The sequence below is a fragment of the Myxocyprinus asiaticus genome, chromosome 31 (assembly GCF_019703515.2).
Source record: "Myxocyprinus asiaticus isolate MX2 ecotype Aquarium Trade chromosome 31, UBuf_Myxa_2, whole genome shotgun sequence".
NCBI classification, from domain to species: domain Eukaryota; kingdom Metazoa; phylum Chordata; class Actinopteri; order Cypriniformes; family Catostomidae; genus Myxocyprinus; species Myxocyprinus asiaticus.
Genome location: NC_059374.1, coordinates 23,566,899 through 23,592,259, shown reverse-complemented (window position 1 = coordinate 23,592,259; position 25,361 = coordinate 23,566,899). Strand labels below are relative to the sequence as shown.

At 40.4% G+C, this 25,361-nt stretch overlaps 1 protein-coding gene across 4 annotated transcripts in view; it reads right to left on the bottom strand.

Moving 5' to 3' along the window:
- The window catches only part of LOC127421977 (rho guanine nucleotide exchange factor 12-like), a 101,071-nt gene that overhangs the window by 39,547 nt on the left and 36,163 nt on the right, over positions 1-25,361 (bottom strand). For 3 of the 4 annotated variants that reach the window (XM_051665245.1, XM_051665247.1, XM_051665246.1), the window contains exons 3-9: positions 20,705-20,799; positions 13,228-13,284; positions 2,940-3,038; positions 2,251-2,300; positions 1,950-2,007; positions 1,146-1,309; positions 75-149 (exon numbers count right to left, since the gene is read on the bottom strand). In XM_051665245.1, coding sequence (XP_051521205.1) covers positions 75-149; positions 1,146-1,309; positions 1,950-2,007; positions 2,251-2,300; positions 2,940-3,038; positions 13,228-13,284; positions 20,705-20,799 — 598 coding nt within the window. The remainder of the gene's footprint in view (positions 1-74; positions 150-1,145; positions 1,310-1,949; positions 2,008-2,250; positions 2,301-2,939; positions 3,039-13,227; positions 13,285-20,704; positions 20,800-25,361) is intronic. The other variant, XM_051665248.1, reaches the window with a different exon arrangement.

The following is a 25,361-nucleotide window of genomic DNA, read 5'->3' as shown; positions in this document are numbered from 1 at the left end:
TGTCCACTTTAAACAACAAGAAGACCAATGGTAGTTTTGACTTAAACCCAAGTTCTGGATATCTAGATTCTGACCTGTATGTCCTGTTGCTCCGTAGACACCATCCTACTGTTGTCCATTCTTTGGTTGTGAGGAGCACTGTTCTCTACCTACAAAGACATATGTAGGGTTGGGTTAACATGTGACAGAGAGGAGCAAATTATACATTTACTGAAATTTAATTGGAGGAAAGATATGAGGAAGTAAAATGAAAACAAATAAACAAATGGAGAATGAACCCAACACAGGAATGCAAACTCATGAGAGGTGACAAAGGTGAGAAAATCAAAGCAGGCGTTCCAGATGTATATTTTCTAGTGCTTAAGTCGATTAAAATGCATTTATTTCCATCTTAGGAAAGAAAACAAAAGGTAACAATATAATGCTTTATTAACATTTTCCAAACAAAGCCATCTGAAGTATAAAGACAGAAATGCACTAAAATAGCACTAATTCAAGTAACATTAAACTTCATCCAAAGTCTAATTGGAAGGTTGACTAATTGAAAGATCTAGTCCCCACATAGGTTGCATTTTCATTACAATGGGCATTAAATGTCATAAACTCAAATCCTCCATAATATTAATCTGCAGGTAGACTGTCCGCTTACCTACAGCAATTGTTAAGCAGCGTTCATGATTCACGCCAGCGCAGCTTTGAACTCCACATGAAGAGCGCTTGCAGACAAAAACGTCAACATTTTTGTGATACTTGACGTGCTTCTGTGGTAATTAAAATGTACCTTACATTGGTTGAAAATTCCCATCTGGGCTTGTTTTGTATCTCAAAAAGCATTAAGAGGTCCTTTCTCCATCATTTAACATGGAAGCACTGTTGTGTGTGGGTGCAGAGATTCTTTTATCTACGGAAATAAGAACCTCCATGGCTCTATCATAGAAAAGTGTGTAACCGTCAGCTAGCGTATAATGACAGTACCACCCATAGAATGTCTATGGGACCGACGCATTATGCCATTTTATGCTAAGCTTGTAGACTCCAGAATTAGCTTCAGAAAAGGTGACTTTAGCTGAAAGGTGAGTAGTTTGCATTCCTGAAAACATTTAATGTGAGAACAAAACTGTTAAATGAGGGTACAAGGTGCTTACCCATGGTACAAGAGGAGAAGAGGTGCACTCTGCTGCATTGTAAGAGTTGGAGGATGTAACAAAAGTGTCCCCGGGTGACCCGAAGCCTGCGTCTACCTCAGAAAGTGGGATCTGGGGCGACCCGGGAGGTCGGCCTAATACTGTGAGGGCCACATAAGAGCCAGCTGCAAAGAACAAATGAGTCTAGTTCAGTAGGGGGTTAACCCAAAAAAAAAAACAAAAAAAAAACATATATAAAAAAGTATATATATGTTTTTTTTTGGTTTTTGTTTTTTTTACAGAATTAAAAAAAAAAATTATGCATAGTTCAAAATGATTCCCACTGATCTGACAGATAAAAATTAAGTACATTGCTTGTTCGAAATTTAAAAATATGCCCACAGTAAAGGATGCTAAGCATTCAGCCCCACTGAAAACAGTCAGAGATGTGAGTGAGGATTTAGGGAGAGAAATGGGAGTCCGTGGAATAATTAATGAGATATTGTTCATTAAAGTAGGTGACCAGATCACAAGACCAGTGTCTGTTGTCTTTTTCACATTGTAAGAGCAAAATAAAAAGTAAAAGCCAAGAACACGCAACACAGCACTTGGTAAGACTAAAGGAGCTCTTGCCGCTGAAGTTCTAGTGATATCAATGTTACATTACAAATACCAAGCCTTTCACTATTTTAATGACATATATAATTAAAATAGAGTCTGACCTAAAATGTATAACCTAGTCCATGAAAATGATGGATAAAAATAATTTGTATCACAACCTCTGTATGAACGGCTTGTCTCTAACAAAGCAAATATTTTACTCACATTTTATTAATTTCACCACTTCAACATGGTTTGAATGAGTCACCAAGGTCCCGTTCACCTAAAGCAGGGGAGCAAAACATTAAACATTTAAAATTTAATAAACTCCATGACAATAACAGTGTATATAAACTATACAACTGCACCTGATGCTGCTTCAATACAGACAGGTAAACCCAAACAAGCTGCAAGTTCTAAGCTGATGCAAACATTTATTTATTGTGACCAGCAGGTGGCAGGACTAGACAGATGCAGAAATACAGGTGAAGAGAAAAAAAAAACTCCATACAGTCACTGCACTCACCTTAATGATCCTGTCCCCAGTCTGAACACCTGCACGCATTGCAGCGCCATCTGTGGAAAAAGAGGGGAGAAGACGCTGATGAATGTGTGCAGAATCTCAGAAAGTGTGCAATGAAAATACCATTTAGTATGTGGGCTTGTGTTATTGAACAAAACCCACTGAAAGATCAATCTAATTTTCAGAGCGAACACTGTGTGGCCATCTCTAAAAGCATCACCTTGAAAGCGCACTTTTTAAAGGGATAAAGTTCAGCCGAGATTATAATTTATTGCATTATAAGAACAATAACACAAATCTCTACTTGAAGCCTGTGCCTAGGAGCTTCATGTCCAGGAAAGACATCTAACATTAATATAAAGCTAGATTTGTATATTTTCTAAAAAGAAAATGTGAGTGGTGCTCAACAGAGTAGTCTAGTGCTGTGCAACATTTCACAGTGGGGGAATAATATATCTATTGTTGAAGGACACACAAAGCATTTTGTGTATGCAGCCTCTATATCCTCTATGTTGTGTTCACTCAGTCGTCTAATTGGTCCTGGTCAGAGCACATCAGCTCTATTTCTGACCCCCATCGAAATCACATCAGCCCAGTGAGGGAAGAGTTCCTGACAGACGCCCACAGGAACTGGGAGAGTGTGTGGATTGTCTGGTGGGGGGCAGAGCCACAAAGACAGACAGCCCTCTTACCCTGTTTGACGAGCTGCACAAAAACAGGGTTGTCCCCACTGACGGTAAGCCCAAAGCCATTCTCATCTTTCTGAATGATTACACATCTCTGAACCAGCCCTGGAGGAAGAGAGAGAATGAGAAAGAGAGGGAGAGAGTGATTATTAGGAGAGAGCTATGAAACAAATTTTTACTGGATTGTCAATGCTTTATTGATCCACGTTAATCAGGAAAGGCCTGTTAAAGCAGACTACAAAAGCAATACCTTTTCGAAGTAAAGTGTGGGTAAGTGCAAGTCAAAGTTAGTGGCAGCATAAAAATCTGCCAAGTTGTGAAATGAACACTTCAATCTTAAATTCTGATTAAAATCTATCTGTGGAGGTATGGGTTATCACAGTCATCTTATGCCACATCTAATAGAGTAAGATGAGAGATGGGCTTGATTTCAAAACCAACAGCTCATCCAATTAGATCTAAGAACAAGAAAGCTGCAGTTCTCAGACTACAGCCAGATCAAATGGTCACGCACAGTTTCACTACGGCTGCATGACACTACAAGGCCTAATGCACAATTCCAATTTTTTGTCCTGTCTGCTTATATGATGACACACAAATTGGAGGCCAAAAATAAAAACAAATCTGATATTATAAGTAATGTTTCCTCTAAGCTGCTCGTGCACGCATATGCTCTTCTGAGGTTTTTCCTAAACAGACAGAAAAAACAAATAAATAAATAAAAAAAAAAAAAAAAAAAATAACAAAAAACTTACGTTGAAAAAACTTTGGAGACTTAAGTTTGTGAGGAACTTCATGATTTAGAATGATCAGTGTTTTTCTTGCTTTTGGAAAAACAAGACAAGAAAAATGATGGCAATGTATGGCCTCAAAGATTATTGATTATGAATTATGTGTGTTATTGTTTTCTAATAATTTATATTATGAGTAATATATTATATATGTTTTGGTTTTATTATACATTTTGTTAATCATAATGAACACAATTTAAATAAATCAAATAATATAAAAAAAAAATCAAATTATATTTTAATATATATACCATCTGATGTACAAATATCATTACATAAACATTCATCACACAAATTAAAATCACGTTATGTCCTAGTGAGATTGTTTTACCGCAAAAGCTGCGATTTAATGATATACACACTGCTATTCAAAAGTTTGGGGTCACTTAGTCTTTATTATTATTTTTCTCTTCACATTTTAGAATAATAGTAAAGTCATCAAAACTATTTTTAGAATTTGCAGACATGTACTCTTGGCATTTTCTCAACCAACTTCTTGAGGTATCACCCTGGGATGCTTTTTAAAACAGTTTTAAAGGAGTTCCCATCTATGTTGGGCACTTACTGGCTGCTTTTCTTTATTATTTGGTCCAAGTCATCCATTTCAAAAACTTTTTTTTTTTTTAATAAAATTTTAGTTTTGTAATGAAATAAATTAATATGTTGGCACAATTATATTTTTGTCTACAAAACTAATTTCAAACATTTAAGCATACGCCTTCAGATCAAAAGATTTTTAAGATCATGAGAAACACTTCAGTCAAGTGACCCCAAACTTTTGAGTGGCAGTGTATATAGTTTGCATGAGCAGCACGCTGCAAACGTGAGCACTTGTGAATGTGTGGAGACAGTGTGGTGCTGGCGCCGGCTGCGAGTAACTTTTAAAGCTCCTCCATGGCTCAAACAGAGAACACAATCATGAGCATCGAGCACTCTGTTTGTAGCAGATGAGGGTGAACAGAGTGCAAATTCACTCTGTAGCACGAGGCACAAACAGAGTACATATTTATTTAAATAGCAGCCTTTTGTGGTTTATTAATCACTTTGAGTCAAGTAGCGACTGGCTTTTACAGAGTGGGAAGCTCACGTCTTATGTGAGAGCTCCTTAGTCATAACAACGCAGAAAGACTTCAAAATAAAAGCTCTGCTAAAATAAAAGCTCAATTTAATTTAAAAAAAGTATGACATATGGAGCTAGATAAATGACAAAAAGATTTGAATTTTGTAAATTAGAATTTTAGATGTGGAATTTAACAAAATTGAATTGTTTTTGTGAAATTATCTGTAAATATTCAGATATAAAATTACAGCTGAAGAAGAAATTAAATATTCAAAATTTAATACAGAATTCAATATTCTAAAATTCAAAACGCAAAAATTCAGATCTTACAGAAAATAGGCCAAAGGTCAAGCGTCCGGGTTCCACAGGAAAAAGTAGAGGATTTCAGAAAAGTTGAGCAGAGCATTTTGGCCAATCACAGAGCTGTTACAGGTTTCTGACCTCTGTGAAGCTGGCACCCCAATAAATCATTACCAAAAATATACCATTTGTTTGTGCTGCATTTGTGCTGATATGTGCCCTACAAAAAATTTACGTTTGTGCTGGTTTGGTATTTGAGATATTAGACATAATTTTGTTTTTTTTTTGGCTGTGTGATATCACTTTCCACCCCATGTGGTCCAAATCACTCCAAATCAGTACTGTTCGTTTGTGCTCGGTTTGTGCCGTTTAAATAAACGTTGTATCTATCTCCCCTCCTTAGAAATAACAGCTTGTATTCGGGAGAAGTGACGTCACTCTTCATCCCATGTGGTCCAAATCGCTCCAAACCGGTGTCTTTCGTTTGTGCTAGTTTGTGCCACTGAAAGAAACATCATAACGTTTTCCTTTCTTTGTATTTAACAAGATAGCTTTTTGGGAGTCATGTGGTTGTGCAGTCTACACCCCATGTCAATCACTTCATCGTTTGTGCTCGCTTGGTGTTGGTTTGTGCCATGTTTGGTACCATTAAATAATTGATTATTGGCAAAGACTTACTCTTTCACCTCATCAAACTCCAAATGTAACAATGAAAATTGTCTGTATTTGTACTGAAATGTATGGTTTGTTTAAATGCTAGTATATATGGCATTGCTGAACAAAGTACATCTAATTATTCAGACGTTTTTTTTCACAATTAAACATCCACAGTATTCAGATTTGAATTTGCTTTTATTCGTTTTAGTTTTGCTAGAAGCTTGCACAACTTGCTTTGACGGTGTTTGTATAATTTATAGGCCTATGTGGCAGATAATGTTCAAAATATTTTAAATTTCAGTGCAATGTATGAAAACTTGTTAGGGGCCTTTCACATGTGGGAATGCGTTGTTGTGCTAAAATTAGACACAGCGCCACGAAAAGAGCAAAACTTTTAACAGTTTATGTCTTGGGTTTACAGAAAAAGGTACTCAAAAATGTGGGGTTAGGGGTTAAACACCTATAGCATATTTAATTTAAATATTAAAGAAATGGTTAGCATAGACATTAACATTTTATTAGTATTTGGCATTTCCCAAGTGTAAAATACATGTAATTACCTTACGTTATTTCAATCCTGCATTTATGTATTCACTCATAGCACCCATTTGGAAAGACAAACCTACCAAAATATTAAGTTCATATAACGGAGTAATTTACACAGACAACCCAACTTGAGTATGAACTGCTGCTAAATTAAATTTCATTTGAAATTGTTGTTTGAACAGTGAGCCTTTATTGTCGGCCTTTTTCTTTGACAGAGGCACATAGATACATTTATTGCTATTCATTCTTCATCTGTGTTAGATCCTCCATATTTTATTACTAGATCTCTCTCTCTCTGTGTCAGGAAATATCAGATCAGTCTGATACGTAAACTTAACAACCAACTAAGAGGCAGATGCATGGGATGGGCAACAGGAGACAAATGGAGAGATTAAAAGAAATGAGCATAGTTTATTGAAATAGTTTCATCTTAGGCAAAGCTCTGTTTGACCAGAAACAAAGTCAAGAAATATTTTAATAACAAGCGAAAGGGATGCATTACTGCTTCAACAATACTGTCTTATGGTCTTGGAGACCTTAAAACTCATTAACTCTTGTGGAGACAATTTAGTTATTCTAGATTTATCTACAGTAATAGCAAGATAGAATAAAAATGAAATTAATAAACCGTAAAATTTAGTAAATAAAATTAATATTAAAAAACATATAAACATAAAATAAAATATAGCCTTTAATATCAGTCCAAAGTCTAGACACTACCTAAGTGTGTTTCTCATAAGCTTAAAACCTTGTGATCTAAGAGTTATGTTCAAATGTTTGGGATGGATCTTGTACACAAAAATTGTGCCTAATTATGTACAGTTGTGCTCATAAGTTTGCATACCCTGGCAGAAATTGTGAAATTTTGGCATTGATTTTGAAAATAGGACTGATCATGCAAAAAAAAAAAACTGTCTTTTATTTAAGGATAGTGATCATATGAAGCCATTTATTATCACATAGTTGTTTGGCTCCTTTTTAAATCATAATGGTAACAGAAATCACCCAAATGGCCCTGATCAAAAGTTTACATACCTTTGAATGTTTGGCCTTGTTACAGACACACAAGGTGACACATACAGGTTTAAATGGCAATTACATTTTAATTTCCCACGCCTGTGGCTTTTTAAATTGCAATTAGTGTCTGTGTATAAATAGTCAATGAGTTTGTTAGCTCTCACGTGGATACACTGAGCAGGCTAGATACTGAACCATGAGGAGCAGAAAAGAACTGTCAAAAGACCTGCATAACAAGGTAATGGAAATTTATAAAGATGGAAAAGGCTATAAAAAGATATCCAAAGCCTTGAAAATGCCAGTCAGTACTGTTCAATCACTTATTGTAGGCCAGCGAAGAGCCCGGATCTCAATCCCATTGAGCATGTCTGGGACCTGTTGGATAGGAGGGTGAGGGCTAGGGCCATTCCCCCCAGAAATGTCCGGGAACTTGCAAGTGCGGGGTAACATCTCACAGCAAGAACTGGCAAATCTGGTGCAGTCCATGAGGGGGAGATGCACTGCAGTACTTAATGCAGCTGGTGGCCACACCAGATACTGACTGTCAGGGACACATTATTCCATTTCTGTTAGTCACATGTCTGTGAAACTTGTTCAGTTTATGTCTTAGTTGTTGAATCTTTTTACGTTCATATAAATATTTACACATGTTAAGTTTGCTGAAAATAAAAGCAGTTGAAAGTGAGAGGATGTTTCTTTTTTGCTGAGTTTATATACACTACCGGTCAAAAGTTTTGAAACACTTGACTGAAATGTTTCTCATGATCTTAAAAATCTTTTGATCTGAAGGCGTATGCTTAAATGTTTGAAATTAGTTTTGTAGACAAAAATATAATTGTGCCACCATATTAATTTATTTAATTATAAAACTAAAATGTAATTAAAAAAAAAGTTTTTTGAAATTGATGACTTGGAGCAAATAATAAAGAAAAGCAGCCACTAAGTGCCCAAAATAGATGGGAACTCCTTCAATACTGTTTAAAAACCATCCCAGGGTGATACCTCAAGAAGTTGGTTGAGAAAATGTCAAGAGTACATTTCTGCAAATTCTAGGCAAAGGGTGACTACTTTGAAGATGCTAAAATATAACACAGTTTTGATTTATTTTGGATTTTGTTTAGTCACAACATAATTCCCATAGTTCCATTTATGTTATTCCATAGTTTTGATGACTTTACTATTATTCTAAAATGTGAAAAATTATAATAAAGAATGAGTAAGTGTTTCAAAACTTTTGACCGGTAGTGTGTGTGTGTATATATACAGTGCTTCCGGAAAGTATTCACAGCGCTTCACTTTTTTCACATTTTGTTATGTTACAGCCTTATTCCAAAATTAAATTCATTATTTTCCTCAAAATTCTACAAACAATACCCCATAATGACAATGTGAAAAAAGTTTGTTTGAAATCTTTGCAAATTTATTAAAAATAAAAAACGAAAAGAAAAAAAAAATAAAATAAAAAAAATCACATGTACATAAGTATTCACAGCCTTTGCCATGACACTCAAAATTGAGCTCAGGTGCATCCTGTTTCCACTGATCATCCTTGAGATGTTTCTACAACTTGATTGGAGTCCACCTGTGGTAAATTTAGTTGATTGGACATGATTTGGAAAGGCACACACCTGTCTATATAAGGTCCCACAGTTAACAGTGCATGTCAGAGCACAAACCAAGCCATGAAGTCCAAGGAATTGTCTGTAGACCTCCGGGACAGGACTGTATCGAGGCACAGATCTGGGGAAGGGTACAGAAACATTTCTGCAGCATTGAAGGTCCCAATGAGCACAGTGGCCTCCATCATCTGTAAATGGAAGAAGTTTGGAACCACCAGGACTCTTCCTAGAGCTGGCCGCCTGGCCAAACTGAGCGATCGGGGGAGAAGGGCCTTAGTCAGGGAGGTGACCAAGAACCCGATGGTCACTCTGACAGAGCTCCAGCATTTCTCTGTGGAGAGAGGAGAACCTTCCAGAAGAACAACCATCTCTGCAGCACTCCACCAATCAGGCCTGTATGGTAGAGTGGCCAGATGGAAGCCACTCCTCAGTAAAAGGCACATGACAGCCCACCTGGAGTTTGCCAAAAGGCACCTGAAGGACTCTCAGACCATGAGAAACAAAGATTGAACTCAATGGCCTGAATGGCAAGCGTCATGTCTGGAGGAAACCAGGCACCGCTCATCACCTGGCCAGTACCATCATTACAGTGAAGCATGGTGGTGGCAGCATCATGCTGTGGGGATGTTTTTCAGCGGCAGGAACTGGGAGACTAGTCAGCATCGAGGGAAAGATGAATGCAGCAATGTACGGAGACATCCTTGATGAAAACCTGCTCCAGAGCGCTCTGGACCTCAGACTGGGGCGAAGGTTCATCTTCCAACAGGACAACGACCCTAAGCACACAGCCAAGATAACAAAGGAGTGGCTACGGGACAACTCTGTGAATGTCCTTGAGTGGCCCAGCCAGAGCCCAGACTTGAACCCGATTGAACATCTCTGGAGAGATCTGAAAATGGCTGTGCACCGACACTCCCCATCCAACCTGATGGAGCTTGAGAGGTCCTGCAAAGAAGAATGGGAGAAACTGCCCAAAAATAGGTGTGCCAAGCTTGTAGCATCATACTCAAAAAGACTTGAGGCTGTAATTGATGCCAAAGGTGCTTCAACAAAGTATTGAGCAAAGGCTGTGAATACTTATGTACATGTGATTTATTTCGTTTTTTATTTTTAATAAATTTGCAAAGATTTCAAACAAACTTCTTTCACGTTGTCATTGTTGGGCCTCATGTATTCAGATAGAAGACAAAGGCAGGCCTAACACAGTTGTAAAACCTAACTCAGCCCCCACACACCAAGTCGTAAATCTTACTGATAAAAATCGCGCCAAAATCAAACAAAGGGAGTCCAAAACAGACTACAAATCCCATGAAGCCTTGCTCACTAAAGGATCGAACTCTCAACTCCTATTGGATGAGGCACACAACAGAACGTCCCTCAAACCATGACATCATCAGGAGTAGAAATACCTCTGAAATGCTTCCGGGATTTGCTTCCAGCAACTTTGTTCACCGAGTATAGACGCAGCTCATCGCTGCTCTCAGGTGCAACCTCGTGGCACAAGGAAGTAACGTCCGACTTGAAACTGTGGCCATACATCTCCATCTCGCTGGATGAGCTGAGATTACTCTGTGTTCAACCGAACACTCTAACGGATCCGAAGGAGACCGCCGAGCAATCCGCATCTTCATCCATTTGCTTGCAGAAGTGAAGAGATTAAAGATTTCTCTTCCATCTTCAATCAAGTCGACATTTCTGATTTCTCCGCCAGCCCACCGAGAAGCAGTCAGCCATACGCCCGCCGACAGAGCGAGGAAACGGCCTCCCGTCATCACCCGAGCCTCAAGGAACCGGGTCGGAGTTAAAGGACGGAGGAACACACACTCTACCTGTGTCCTCATGCGATTTAAGTAAGAGGTTTACGTCTGGGCAGAGATAGAATATTATAGTGTGTTATTCTTGTGTTTCAAGGTTTTTGCTTGTACAGTTTACGGACCACCATGTCCGCTCATTATTAATACTCAGGAGTATTATCACGAATTTGTTTTGCTGTATTGTGGTCCAACCAAATTGGACTGTTGTGCAATTTCGCCATCGCGGGTGAGACTGGTAAACTGAGTTTGAAAGAACGCGGGACTGTTTTACGAGCCGTCCACCGCGTCTCTGAGTGATAAACTAACAGCTGCTTTCTCTCCCACGATTGCGAAATCGGCTTTAGGGCCGTCAATTTATTCTCTCTTGTACTAACCACACACACACACACACACACACACACACACGCACACACGCACACACGCATGTAACCCCTCACAAACATTCTGGCACACATTTTTGGCTCGTAGATAGCTTCATGCTAAAGCCCAGCTTTGTCCCTAAGCTATCGTACAAGCGGATACACGCGATAACTGGTAGACGCCATTGGCTAGTTTCTCTCCGCTCCCATTCGCGGTCATATTCCCTGGCCGGAAGTCTCGCGTGACATACTTTCCACGAGAGTCACGTCCAGCTATTTTGTGCATGTCCCTCCTTACACACACACACTCTCTCTCTCTCTCTCTCACACACACACACACACACACACACACACACACCCTCATGTGTTATAGGATTATTTTAGTTTCCATATCTAATCATATCACTGTTTAGTTTGTAGTTGTAAGTCGGAAGTTTATTGACTGCATTGTATTAATTATTAATTGATATTACTGCATAAATAAACTTTGTTTATATTACAAAGAGAAGTGTTTTGGTTAGTTTTGCATATGCCTGTGTCATGCTGATGGGATGTCAGTGCTCAGATTCAAGCCTTCATTCATTGTTTTTGTTCCCAAAAATCGATATTCTTCAGATGTCGATTTTCCTAAGAAAACAATCTAATATTGAGACTGTTATACTATCTGGTTATTAGTCCCTGATTCCAGGGTGGTGCCTCGTCAATGTTAATCCTTATTAATATTCTACTGATTTTTGATAATTGATAATTATCTTTGATGATTGTTGAATTTGAATGATCAATAAGCTAGTGTTAATTTTAATTAATGTTTCATCGATGTTAACAAATAATGATTATCTTTGATAATTGTTGATTTAAAGGATTAGAAAAAGCTAACATTGATTCTCATCAATGTTCTATTGATTTTAATAATTAATAATTGTCTTTGATAATTATTAATTATTGCTAATAACCAAACCCGCTCCTAAACGTAGCGCACTAAATTTACTGGAGCCCCATATGAGGTTTTAATGAGTTAGATTCAATTAATTAATTTAAATATTAATTAATAACTAAAGAAATATTTATTAATTATTTCTGATAGTAACACTGATCTAAACAACCAGTAAAGCGCTACATCATTATGGGGTATTGTTTGTAGAATTTTGAGAAAAATAATGAATTTAATCCATTTTGGAATAAGGCTGTAACATAACAAAATGTGGAAAAAGTGAAGTGTTGTGAATAATTTCTGGATGCACTGTATATCTATATATCTATATCTATATATATAATGTTTGAAAAACTATATATAAATACAGTATTTCTGATTAGGTGGCCGAAGCGTCTGCCTATTGCTCAGCAAGAACAAAAATTACAGGGAACAATGCTCATAAGTGTTTTTTCTGTTTATAAGCATGCAACATATGATATGATCTGTTGAAGAAAAATCTGAATTTCAGACCCTGAGCAACAAGGTCATTTTACACCAAGTCTGACTTTTGGCACTCAAAACATGCATGACAAGATTTTTTTAATGAATTAGTGCATCTCTCTGAAATCATTCAGACAGAAATACCTTCCCCTTCACTGTAGCTCTGAATTTGAACTGAAAACCAAGATGTTCCGCAAATATCAACTTAGAATTTGGGTCTGTTCCTCACAAAGTTAATGTATGGCTTCAGAAGACTTGGAATGTAGTACACTAGTCGTATGGACTACTTTTATGGTGTTGTTTGTTTTATTTATTTTGGAGCTTAACAGCTACTGGTCACCACCTGCTTTCACTGTATGGAAAAGAGCAGCACGAACATTCTGCCTAACATCTCCTTTTGTGTTGGTAGATGAGTTTGGATTGGAACAACATGAGTGTGAATGAATGATGACAGAATTTTCAATTTTAGATGAACTATTCCTTTAAGAATAATGTTTTACATTATCATAATATGCACAACCCAAAACAATCAACTCAACTGGTAAACAAAGTAAAAATAATTCTGAAAACACCTCAAAGTGCTGGACGACAGAGAGAGAAACATCTACATAAGGATGTGTGTGGCAATGATTGCTGAAGGCACAGCTACAGAAAAGTCAGAGAGAACATCAGGAGGAAAATAAAGCCAGAAACACAGCAACAGTACAAGCATCTTACCACAAGATTCAGATCTCCCGTCAGCCACCACAAATCCATTCTTCTGCACCAGCACATCTGAGCAACACAACATCATGATACAACACAGGACACACACACACACGTATTACAGATAGAGAGAGGACTCAATGAAGAAAAAAGAAAAAAAAAAGAAAATGGCGCAAATAGATCAGTGTGGCTGTTTTGGAGTGGGTCTGGTATTGATAAGCAGAGGATAGCTCACCCGAAAACAAAAACTTACTAAGGTTGTCAAATTAAATTTCGGAAAATGAATATTTGTCTAATTTAAAATAAAAATACACATGTGCATTCGAATTATGGATGTGTGCCAAGCAGCACTGACGATGGCTTACAGGCAGTTCAGACCAATATGCAGCGTAATGAATAAAACAGAATGCGGGTGTCTCTTAGCTCGTTTTAAAGGTTGAATTTCCTATTAAATTGACACAACATCTAAAAAAACCAAGTGCAGACGCATGCAATGCAATGGTCTAATGTATGAGTAAATGGCCCCTTGAGTGGAGGTATTTGGCTGTTGTGTCTTCTCAGCGTCTCTGTGGCAGCGGGGGTGTGGTCGAGCGTCCGTATGGAGAGAGAGAAAGTGGTAAGGGTGCTTACACCTGAGCTAGATTATGTCTAACACCTGTCTATAATTCCAGTGAGCATGGGGAGAGAGGCATACAAGCAGCCACGCCACCAGCAGAGAGAGAGAGAGAGAGAGAGAGAGAGAGAGAGAGAGTGTCTGGGAACAAGAGTCCTGCCGTGAAGCTGAAGTATAGTTGTGAAACTGAAGTCTAAGCGTGAAGCTGATTTATTATGAAGCTGTAAGCCCAGAAAGCTGCCAATTAAAAGCCTTACCTGTGTGTGGAGAAAACCGGTTCCCTGTGTCCTCCTTCCCTCCTGCTGTGAAGTCCTTTACGTTGGTGCCGAAACCCGGGAAAAAACAAGTCGGAGGAAGTACACTCCATGGAGTCCTCCTCATCGGCAGAGATCCTCAAGTCCCTCGCCGGCCTACACCAGTCCTACCAACAATCCCTGCTTAAGCTCCGGCAAGATCAAGGTCGCCGGTTCTTCGAGATCCTTCGGGCTCAAGCAGAGGACCGGCATGCGATCTGGAGCCGCCTCAGCCAGGAGAAAGCCCCGGCCACGACCCCGGACAACCACAGCCCCATGCCCCTGAAGATGCGGGGGGGGAAATCACCCAGAAGCTTTCCTCGAGCTCTTCGAATGCACCACTGAGATCTGGGGCTAGCCAGGCTCCTCCCGTTGTTATCCAGGGAAGCCCAGCTCCAGGTGGTACTGGAGCAGCTCGTCCATCAACTACTGTGAGGAACAGCAGACTGGGTCCAATGCCACCGCCCGGCGTCACTGGAGGATGCTGTCCAATTGGCGGAGGACCATATGGCGGCATACCCAGGGGCAGGAAGAGCCATCTCACTCTCTCTCCCCTCCCCCTATGTTTTCCCCATTCTCTTCCCCCTCCCCTCTTCTCTCTCACTCTGCTTTCTCCCCAGAGCCCGTTGCTGCCCCATGGAGGCGAGGAGTCCCGACCCTCCGCAAGCTGCCCCTGATCAGGCCGGAGTGTACCAGATACCGGTAAGAGTCAAGGGGGGTACTCACCAAACCTTGGTGGACACGGGTTGTAATCAAACCACTATCTACCAATGCTTGGTTCAACACGAGGCTTTGGGCACAACCAAAAGGGTGAGGGTGAAATGTGTGCATGGGGATATTTAAATTACCCCGTGGTGACCCGTGTGATCAAATTTCAGGGAGCAAAACATAGAGTGGAGGCCGCGGTTAGTTCTCGCCTCACCCATTCGCTGATTTTGGGGACTAATTGGCCAGAAACGTATTAAAGGGAATATGCGTGGATGGATCCTGCACAAAAGCGACGAGATGTGAAATGTGCGATGCTCTGGCAGGAGAGGCGGATCCGGGGCCGTCTTCGTCAGGATGACGTGGAGGGGAGAGGCTGCAGCCCCTCCCATCCTCAGGGGATTTCCCAAAGGGGATTTCCCTTTGGAGCAGTCACGAGACGAAACCCTCAAGCACGCCTTCAACCAAGTGAGAGTGATCGATGGTCAACAACTCCGGCCGAATGTCGCACTTTCATATCCCTATTTCACAATTATAAACGAGTGGTTGTATAGGGTGATGCAGGACGTTTAAACAAAGGAAGACACAACTCGGCTCTTAATACCGCGGAGCCGCCAGGAAATGGTGTTCCAAGTGGCTCATTATAATCCGATGGTGGGTCACTTAGGGGAAGGATAAACACTGAACCGACTAATAGTCCGTTTTTATTGGCCGAGCATTGGCGACGATGTTTGCAGGTGGTGTGCGGCATGCCGTGAATGTCAGCTGGTGAATCCACTGGCCACCCCAAAAGCGCCACTGCGCCCCTTTCCGCTGATCATAGAATTGGCATGGACCTCGTCAGGCCATTAGAGCAGTCAGCATGCGGACATTGCTTTGTATTAGTCCTAGTGGACTATGCAATGCGATATCCGGAAGCAGTGCCTCTATGCAGCATCTCGGCACGTAGTGTTGTGGAGGCAATCTTCAAAATAATCTCCCGGGTGGGGATTCCAAAAGAAATCCTCACTGATCAGGGCACAACCTTTATGTCACAGACACTACGCAAGCTTTATGAATTATTGGGCATTAAGTCAATTTGCACCAGCGTTTACCATCCGCAAACAGATGGCCTGGTGGAGCGATTTAATAAAACCCTTAAAAACATGATTCATATATTCGTGCACGAGGATGCTAGAAATTGGGACAAATGGCTCGATCCCGTTATTCACAGTACGAGAGGTCCCGCAAGCCACCGCTGGGTTTTCCCCATTCGAGCTGCTGTATGGGTGGCGCCCACGCAGCGGGCTTGATGTCACATGCGAAGCTTGGGAGGAGGGACCTTCAACCAGTAAGAATGAAATTCAATAAATTCTTGATCTTTGAGCAAAACTCCACATCTTGGGGCAACTAACAAGAGAATTTGCTCCAAGCTCAAGAACGACAGAGCCGACTGTATAACCGGGGAACTCTGCTGCGGGAATTTGCACCGTGAGATAAGGTACTCGTATTACTCCCCACATCGGGCTCCAAATTACTCGCCAAGTGGCAAGGACCCTTTGAGGTCACATGCCGAGTGGGGGATCTCGATTACAAGGTAAAGCGAACCGATAGAGGGGGCGCACGTCAAATATATCACCTCAACCTCCTGAAATTATGGAGGGAGGCGGTCCCTGTAACATTGGCTATGGTAGTTCTGGAGAGGGCGGAGCTCGGGCCGGAGGTGAATACAAAACCCAATCATATCACCCCGGTCACTTGTGGAGACCACCTCTCACCGTATCAAGTCGCTGAGGTTGCCAAGTAGCAACAGGAGTTTGCAGATGTGTTTTCCCCTCTACCGGGTCATACAAACTTCATCCAGCACCACATCGAGACCGAGCCAGGGGTGGTGGTACGTAGCCATCCCTACTGATTGCCTGAGCACACAAAGAAAAGAGTTAATGAAGAATTGGATGCAATGCTCGATATGGGGGTAATAGAGGAATCCCACAGCAATTGGTCCAGCCCGGTTGTTCTAGTTCCTAAGAGCGACGGGTCTGTACGGTTCTGTGTGGATTACAGAAAAGTCAAAGCAGTGTCTAAATTTGATGCCCACCCAATGCCTCGCGTTGATGAGTTGCTCGATCGGTTGGGCACTGCTCGATTTTATTCGACATTGGATTTGTCAAAGGGTTACTGGCATATCCCCTTGACACCAATTTCCCGTGACAAAACAGCCTCCTCCACACCGTTTGGATTACACCAATTTGTGACGCTTCCCTTCGGTTTGTTTGGGGCTCCGGCCATGTTTCAGCACCTCATGGACCAAATCTTCAGACCGCATTCGGCTTATGCCACTGCCTATCTGGATGACATCATCATTTATAGCAATGATTGGCAGTGGCATATGCAGCATCTGAGGGCGGTCCTGAGGTCACTGCGATGGGCGGAGCTCACAGCAAACCCAAAGAAGTGTGCGGGTGGAAGTACAGTATCTGGGGTTCCACTTGGGCCATGGGCAGGTCCATCCCCAAATTGACAAGACTGCAGCGATTGCGACCTGCCCGAGACCCAAGACCAAAAAGGGGGTGAGACAATTCCTGGGGCTGGCTGGCTATTATAGGAGGTTTGTGCCTAATTATTTGGACGTCACCAGCCCACTGACTGATCTCACTAAAAAGGGAGCTCCAGACCCGGTCCAGTGTGTCAACAGGTGTTTACGCAGGTTAAAGCCGCACTTTGCGGGGGGCCACTTTTACATGCACCTAATTTCTCTCTCCCTTGTGTTGCAGACAGATGTTTCAGACAGAGGGTTGGGGGCTGTACTCTTGCAGGTGGTGGAGGGGGAGGAGTGCCCGGTGCTGTACATTAGCCGCAAGCTCTCACTGAGGGAAACTAAGTACAGCACCGTGGGAAAAGGAGTGTCTCGCCATCAAGTGGGCGGTCCTCACTCTCCAGTACTACCTGCTGGGGCGGGCCTTCACATTCTGCTCAGATCACGCCCCACTCCAATGGCTCCACCGCAGTAAGGATACCAATGCGTGGATCACCCGATGGTATCTGGCTCTCCAGCCCTTTAAATTCAAGGTGGTCCACAGACAGGGGGGCGTGGTCGAGCATCCGTCCAGAGAGAGAGAGAAAGCGGTAAGGGTGCTTACACCTGAGCTAGATTATGTCTAACACCTGTCTCTAATTCCAGTGAGGATGGGGAGAGCGGCATATAAGCAGCCACGCCACCAGCAGAGAGAGAGTGACAGTCTGGGAACAAGTGTCCTGCCGTGAAGCTGAAGTATAGTTATGAAACTGAAGTCTAAGCATGAAGCTGATGAGTAATTGTGAAGTTGATTTATTGTGAAGCTGTAAGCCCAGAAAGCTGCCAATTAAAAGCCTTACCTGTGTGTGTAGAGAAAACCAGTTTCCTGTGTCCTCCTTCCCTCCAGCTGTGAAGTCCTTTACAGTCTCGCTTTATAAGCATGTATGGACATACAACTGTAATTACGGACAATCACAGTGGTATCGCCGGTATTATGATGCTTGAGAATGTTGGTAGTACTATGGCGACAGTATAGGCTACTGTGCAACACTAATTTTATGGCTGCAACTAACGATCCTTTTGATAATCGATTAATCTTCGATTATTTCTTCGATTAATCAGATAAAAAAAATACATTTTCCCCCCACATATGATTAAAATCTGAATTTTTTTTTATAAACAGAAATGATAAAGGGCGTAAGAATTTGGTTCGATTTACATTACTGAATTCATGATTCTGATACTGAGCACATGGACAGCTTAGGTCGAGTTTTCCCACTTCAGCTTGCCAACTCATTTCAAACGAATTTCATCAAGCAACACATTTTCCACCGGGCTGTAAAGTGACATCACTGACGGGCTTCTCCGCGCTTGCGGCAATATCCAACTAATTGATAATGAAATTCTTTGTCGTTGATTTCCATTATCAATAATAATCAATTTGATCGATTAGTTGTTGCAGCCCTAACTAATTTAACCTACAACCGTCTTTGAAGTGTTTCTTTTCTCATTTTAAGTTTTTGCTTAAGATTTGAGACTATAACTCAGTCAAAAATGTTAGCCTCAGTCACCATTCACTTACATTGCATCTTTTTTCATACAATGAGGCTAAAATTCTGCCTTACTCCTTTGTGTTCACATGACTGAGTAAAAGATGACAATTTTCATTTTTGGGTGAACTATCCCTGTAAGGTCAGCATATCATCACAGATACAACAAATACATTTTGGGGTGAAAAATTTAGCTCCCACAATGGTTGCTTCCATGTGAGATAATTCTTAAATACGGTTATGCAAAGAAACCAATCTTTGCTTTCATCTTTGCTTTGCTTTAATCATAACACAAGGAAGCAAACTGTGAAGCTGATTGACGGCCTTGCTGAATACGATTTTTTAACAATGGTTTCTTAAGATTTAACTAATTCTGTCGTGATTTACTCACACTGATGTTGTTCCAATCTCATTTGACTATATCTCTTCTGTGGACCACAAAAAGAGATTTTAGGCAGTATGACAACCTCAGTCATAATTCACTTTCATTATATGGAAAGAAAATGCAATGAGAGGGAATGGTGACTGAGGCTCATTCTGCTTAAAATCTCCTTTTGTGTTGCATGGAAGAAATAAAGCGACTCTAAATGGAATGACATAATTACAGAAGTTTCATTTTTGGGTGAACGGTTTCTTGAAGACTGATATGTTATCAAGCAAAACAGCCACACTTCTCAAACACTCCTAGAATTGGGAGTACAATGAACACCACACTGTGGTAAGGAATGATTAATCATGCATGAGAGGAGACAAACCCAAGAAGAATATCAGAAATAAACATGCATGAAACACATCCTCATCTCCATTCATCACCTCTCCCTCTAACTCACATGTAAAAGTGAGACATGTTAGGGGAAAAAAAAAACTTAAAGGGTGCAACTCAGTAAATTTTCCCTCACTAAAAAGCTTTACGCATAAAAGTTTTAAAAATATGTTTAAAACTATGCACATGAGATGAAGATTCCAGTCCTATTAGTAGCCTAATTAAAGGTCTATTATTTTACAGCTCCTCATGGGGAAAGATGTTAAAAATCGCATGACCAGCCAAATACTACTCAATTTTTTTTCAGTAACTCGCTATTATTGAACACTTTCACTACATTTACACCGCTAGGTGTCAATATAAGTCCCACGACGACTACCATATCGGCCAGTAAACGTAAGCAAAAACTTACTGAGTACACCTTACAATAAGCACATGTGGAAGCTGCTTCAGAGAACAGAATAGCTCAGAATTCCTTAGAAAGTCTCCTGATGAAAATCTGTCATGTATTCATACAAACAGCCAGTGACCAGCCATGTAAACTGGTCTTTCAATCAAACAGGAAAAAGCTCCCCGTCCAAACAATGTGAATCATATTCGAATCAATACGATTATCACATTGTTTTTCACCATAAACATCACATTAACGGCTGTGCTCAACGCTGCTTTTCCTTCTCTACTCTCACCAACAGCGGAGAGGAAAAACAGAGACCGAACTCAAAAGAAAAACACACAGACAATGTCTTTCAACTGCCAAACCGGGGGCCAGGAACATGTGCATCGTTTATGGTCAGAAGAATGAATCATGCCACTGTTTAAGCCATTCCACTGCAGTTAGTGGATGGGCACAGCCTTCCATCTGTGCTGTGTGCGGAGGAAACTTTCCATCTCAGAGTCTTGAAAGACCATTTAAGAAGAACAGTGTGCTTCAGTCCACAAACACAAACACTCAGGACACCCTTTAGTTCAACTAAGCACAACTATTTTGCATGAGCAGAGAAAAAAACGTTGAATGTAAAAGACAAAATAAAAAATAAAGCAGAGTGTGTTAATATGGCTGATGTAATGTACCTGTAGGGTCAAATTCATGTGTTGGGGTACCGGGCAGCTTATCGCTTTTGGGCCTCTTGTCAGGTGGATGGTCACGGCTGAGAATGCTACTGGTTCTAGAAACATGGATGAGAAATCAAAGACAAGTTAACATCATGCAATGAGCACATAGCATAAAATACATAATCTGTAAACATTCAGATAAGAGATGGACCTGAATATTGGCCAGGGTAATTTTGGCTTACAACCTGTTTAACAGAAATAGTAGTTCCCCCTTGTGTCAGTTTGAAAATCTACCATTAGCCTTGTCAATAGATAATAAACCTTTTCTATTTACAATTTTCTGGGAATTTTGAGTAAATACTGTGTAATATAAGTGTATATTTAAAGGAATGTTCCAGGTTAAGCAAAAACAATTTACAGTAACACACTTACTATGGAAGTCTGTGGGGCAGTTTCAAAATTCAATGTATTTTCCCATCCCTGCTCTAAAAGCAAACATTTTTGTACGAAACAATTTATAAGTGCTTTAACAAAAACACAAGCGTCACATTTCTGATTTTAAAACCTGGTTTAAAATCAGAAATGTGACGCTTGCGTTTTTGTTGCTTCAGTACATTCACTACCGTTGCTTCACTACGGTAAGCCTATAAAAATTATTTGTATTTTGACCTGTATTTTGATTTGGCGCAAAATCGCTGGCTTATGATGTTTATCCTTGCATCATTACGTCATGTCCGTGCACACAGGAATGAAGTGCCGGCAGTCACATGTTCATGCTGGAGAAACTATCTACGCTGTTCAGCTCAGTTCAGTAAACACTCACACAGTTCAGGACAGCATCATTGCAGTCTAGATGGATGTTTATCTGTTAGCCATTTGGCGAAGTTGTTTACCTGCTATAATGCTTGGATGTGTTTTCTGGTAGGGATGTTGAAGCTTATACTGCTTGTCATTCTTTAAATGAATTGAACATTACTTGCGAGTTAACCGATCGTGATATGTCTACGTTGTCCGTCTAAGTTACTGTGCCATGTTTAATATGGATGACTTCTGAAATTGACTTCTTAGAGTTTAACTTATATTGATCCCCTTGTACAAGTATGTACAGTTGAAGTCAGAAGTTTACATACACCTTAACCAAATACATTTAAACTCAGTTTTCACAAGTCCTGAAATTTAATCGTAGAAAACATTGCCTGTCTTAGGTCAGTTAGGATCACTACTTTATTTTATGAATGTGAAATGTCAGGATAGTAGTAGAGAGAATTACTGATTTCAGCTTTTATTTCTTTCATCACATTCCCAGTGGGTAAGAAGTTTACATACACTTTGTTAGTATTTGTTAGCATTGCCTTTATATTGTTTAACTTGGGTCAAACTTTTTGGGTTGCCTTCCACAAGCTTCTCACAATAATTTGCACATTCCTCCAAACAGAACTGGTGTAACTGAGTCAGGTTTGTAGGCCACCTTGCTCGCACACGCTTTTTCAGTTCTGCCCACAAATTTTCTATCGGATTGAGGTCAGGGCTTTGTGATGGCCGCTCCAATATTTGTTTTCCTTAAGCCATTTTGCCACAATATGGAGGTATGCTTGTGGTCACTGTCCAATTGGAAGACCCATTTGTGACCGAGCTTTAACTTCCTGGCTGATGTCTTGAGATGTTGCTTCAATATATCCACATAATTTTCCTTCCTCATTTTGTGAAGTGCACCAGTCCCTCCTGCAGCAAAGCACCCCCACAACATGATGCTGCCACCCCCATGCTTCATGGTTGGGAAGGTGTTCTTTGGCCTGCAAGCCTCACCCTTTTTCCTCCAAACATAAGGATGGTCATTATGGCCAAAAAGTAAAATATTTGTTTCATCAGACCAGAGGAAATTTCTCCAAAATGTAAGATCTTTCTTCCCATGTGCACTTGCAAACTGTAGTCTGGCTATTTTATGGTGATTTTGGAGCACTGGGGTCTTCCTTGCTGAGCAGCCTTTCAGGTTATGTCAATATAGGACTCATTTTACTGTGGATATAGATACTTGTCTACCTGTTTCCTCCAGCATCTTCACAAGGTCCTTTTCTGTTGTTCTGGGATTGATCTGCACTTTTCACACCAAACTACGTTCATGTCTATGAGACAGAATGTGTCTCCTTCCTGAGCAGTATGATGGCTGCGTGGTTCCATGGTGTTTGCGTACCTTTGTTTGTACAGATGAACGTGGTACCTTAAGGCATTTGGAAAATGCTCCCAAGGATGAACAAGATTTGTGGAGGTCCAACATTTTTTGGCTGATTTCTTTTGATTTTACCATGAAGTCAAGCAAAGAGGCACTGAGTTTGAAGGAAGGCCTTAAAATACATCCACAGGTACACCTCCAATTAGCAAATTAGCCTATCAGAAGCTAATTGGCTAATTTCCTAAAGGCTTGACATGATTTTCTGGAATTTTCCAGGCTGCTTAAAAGGCACACTTTTACTCAGTGAATGTAAACTTCTGACCCACTGGAATTGTGATATAGTCAATTAAAAGTGAAACAATCTGTCTATAAACAATTGTTAGAAAAATTACTCATGTCATGCACAAAGTACAGTGTTTCCCATTAATTGGCTAGACTCTGGCGGCCCGCCACAATCTAATTTGCCCCGCCACGGTCTCATAATGAACCGAAAACATTTTTACACTTCTCATCTAAAACATTTTTGCACTTCTCAGTCTCATAATAACATAATAAAAAATTGTGTTTTGCGCTCTCTCTCTTGCATGCCAGTCAGCTCCAGTCAGTTCAGTCAGCTCCTCACCCGCTGCTGTAAGCTCACGAGCTCACACACACACTCGCAGATATATGCACTGGAGTATTCCTGGATCCGTCTAACGTTATTTGGTTGAGGACGACGACAAATCTTTGAGGTAAGTAACGTTAACTAACATTAAATCCACTGCATTTATACACTACTCCACACACAATTTATCATCATCAGTGTATAAGAGCAAACAGATAATATTACTGCCGAAGTAAGAATCATGATTAAGGTGACCACACGTCCTCTTTTTTTGGACCTTAAAAAAGCGTCCGGCCGGGATTTCTAAATTTGCGAAAATGTCCGGGATTCGGCTTTAGTTGCATTATGATGTGCATCTGGTCTAATACTTAATTGTATGTGCGCGCATATTTGCATTGCTTTAACACCTCTTTGTAAGTCCCGCCTTCTTGCACACCAATTGGTCGATTATAAGAGGCTTGCAGCATCTATTGGACAAATTCCTGCCTGTCAATCTCTCCGCGAACGCGCAAAGCGCTGTTGTGTTCAGCATCAAACAGCCTGACAGTAGCAGCAAATGACAGCTGAGTTGAAAAAATGGCAAAATGAAAGTGCAAATTTACGAAGATTTGCACAAAAAATTCCCATGCTTTTGTCCAGGTCGAGATCCGTGGGAAGCAGAATGTATGACATGTAAAGCTGGCACTTATGTGTCAGTTGCTAATAAAGGTGCAAGTGATTTAGAAGCACACATTAGCTCTGCGAAGCATAAAGGGTCAGCAAAAGGTAAAAGTTCATCAGGTAAATTAACGGACTACTTTTTGTGACCAGGTAAAATTGCTTCATTTTCCATGGCCATGCAAAATAATACTAACAGTAAATGAAGGTAACACTCATGGCATCAAATATTTTATTTTAGTACATGGACATTCAAAAGAATGTTGGAAAATTGTATTTATTTATATATATTTATGTTATGCTAATAGAGTGTCTTTTTCACTGTATTAAAGTTATTAAAGTTTGCATTCATAGTAACACTGTTTTGAACCATATTATTCCCCCTCCCACCCCCCCTCTTTTTGGAAAACAAGAAAATGGTCACCCTAATCATGATGATTAACATAAATTAACGTTATCATTACTAGGTTAACTGGCATAACATTACACTGCTTACGGCTTCACTAGCTAGCTATGGTTTGCAGTCTGAGGTTACGTTAGAAGATAAAAAGCTGAAACTGACATCCCTAGTTTGTACCCTGTGGGAGATTAGTTAGCACCACAGACTCTAGCTCTGAATGAAAATTGTGGGACGGGTAGTGTCAATCCAGCTAATTTTAGCCAATCGCTTTTGGCGAGGCAGACCATGGCTCTGTTTGTGAACAGCTGTCAATTAAACCCTGGCTGGGGGTGAAAAGCATCATGTATATGGGGAAGAACTGGGGGCGCTGTTTCTCACAATTCGATTTATTTCAAAGTTGCCTACTGCAGCTTTAAGAGCACAACATTTTTTACAAGAGCACAACACTAGCCTCTTAATTTTGCTCTCAAAGTGCAACAGATGGAAGTATTTAACTTTAAAATGTACAACATTTTCTTCTGGGGAAGCATGCCCCCGGACCCCCCTAGAGGGTCAGAGGTCTACCCCCCACAGTCTCACAAAATCCTGTGGGAAACACTGCAAAGTAGATGTCCTAAACAACTTGCCAAACTATAGTTTGCTAATATTAAATCTGTGGAGTGGTTAAAAAATGAGTTTTAATGACTTCAACCTAAGTGTATGTAAACTTCTAACTTCAACTGTAAATGACTACATTATATTGGCTACCTTGCTCTCTAGATATCAGCATTGGCCATTGAAAAACCTATAATGATCTTCCACTGATTAAGATTTAACATTAAGATCAGCTTTAAGTGCATTGACT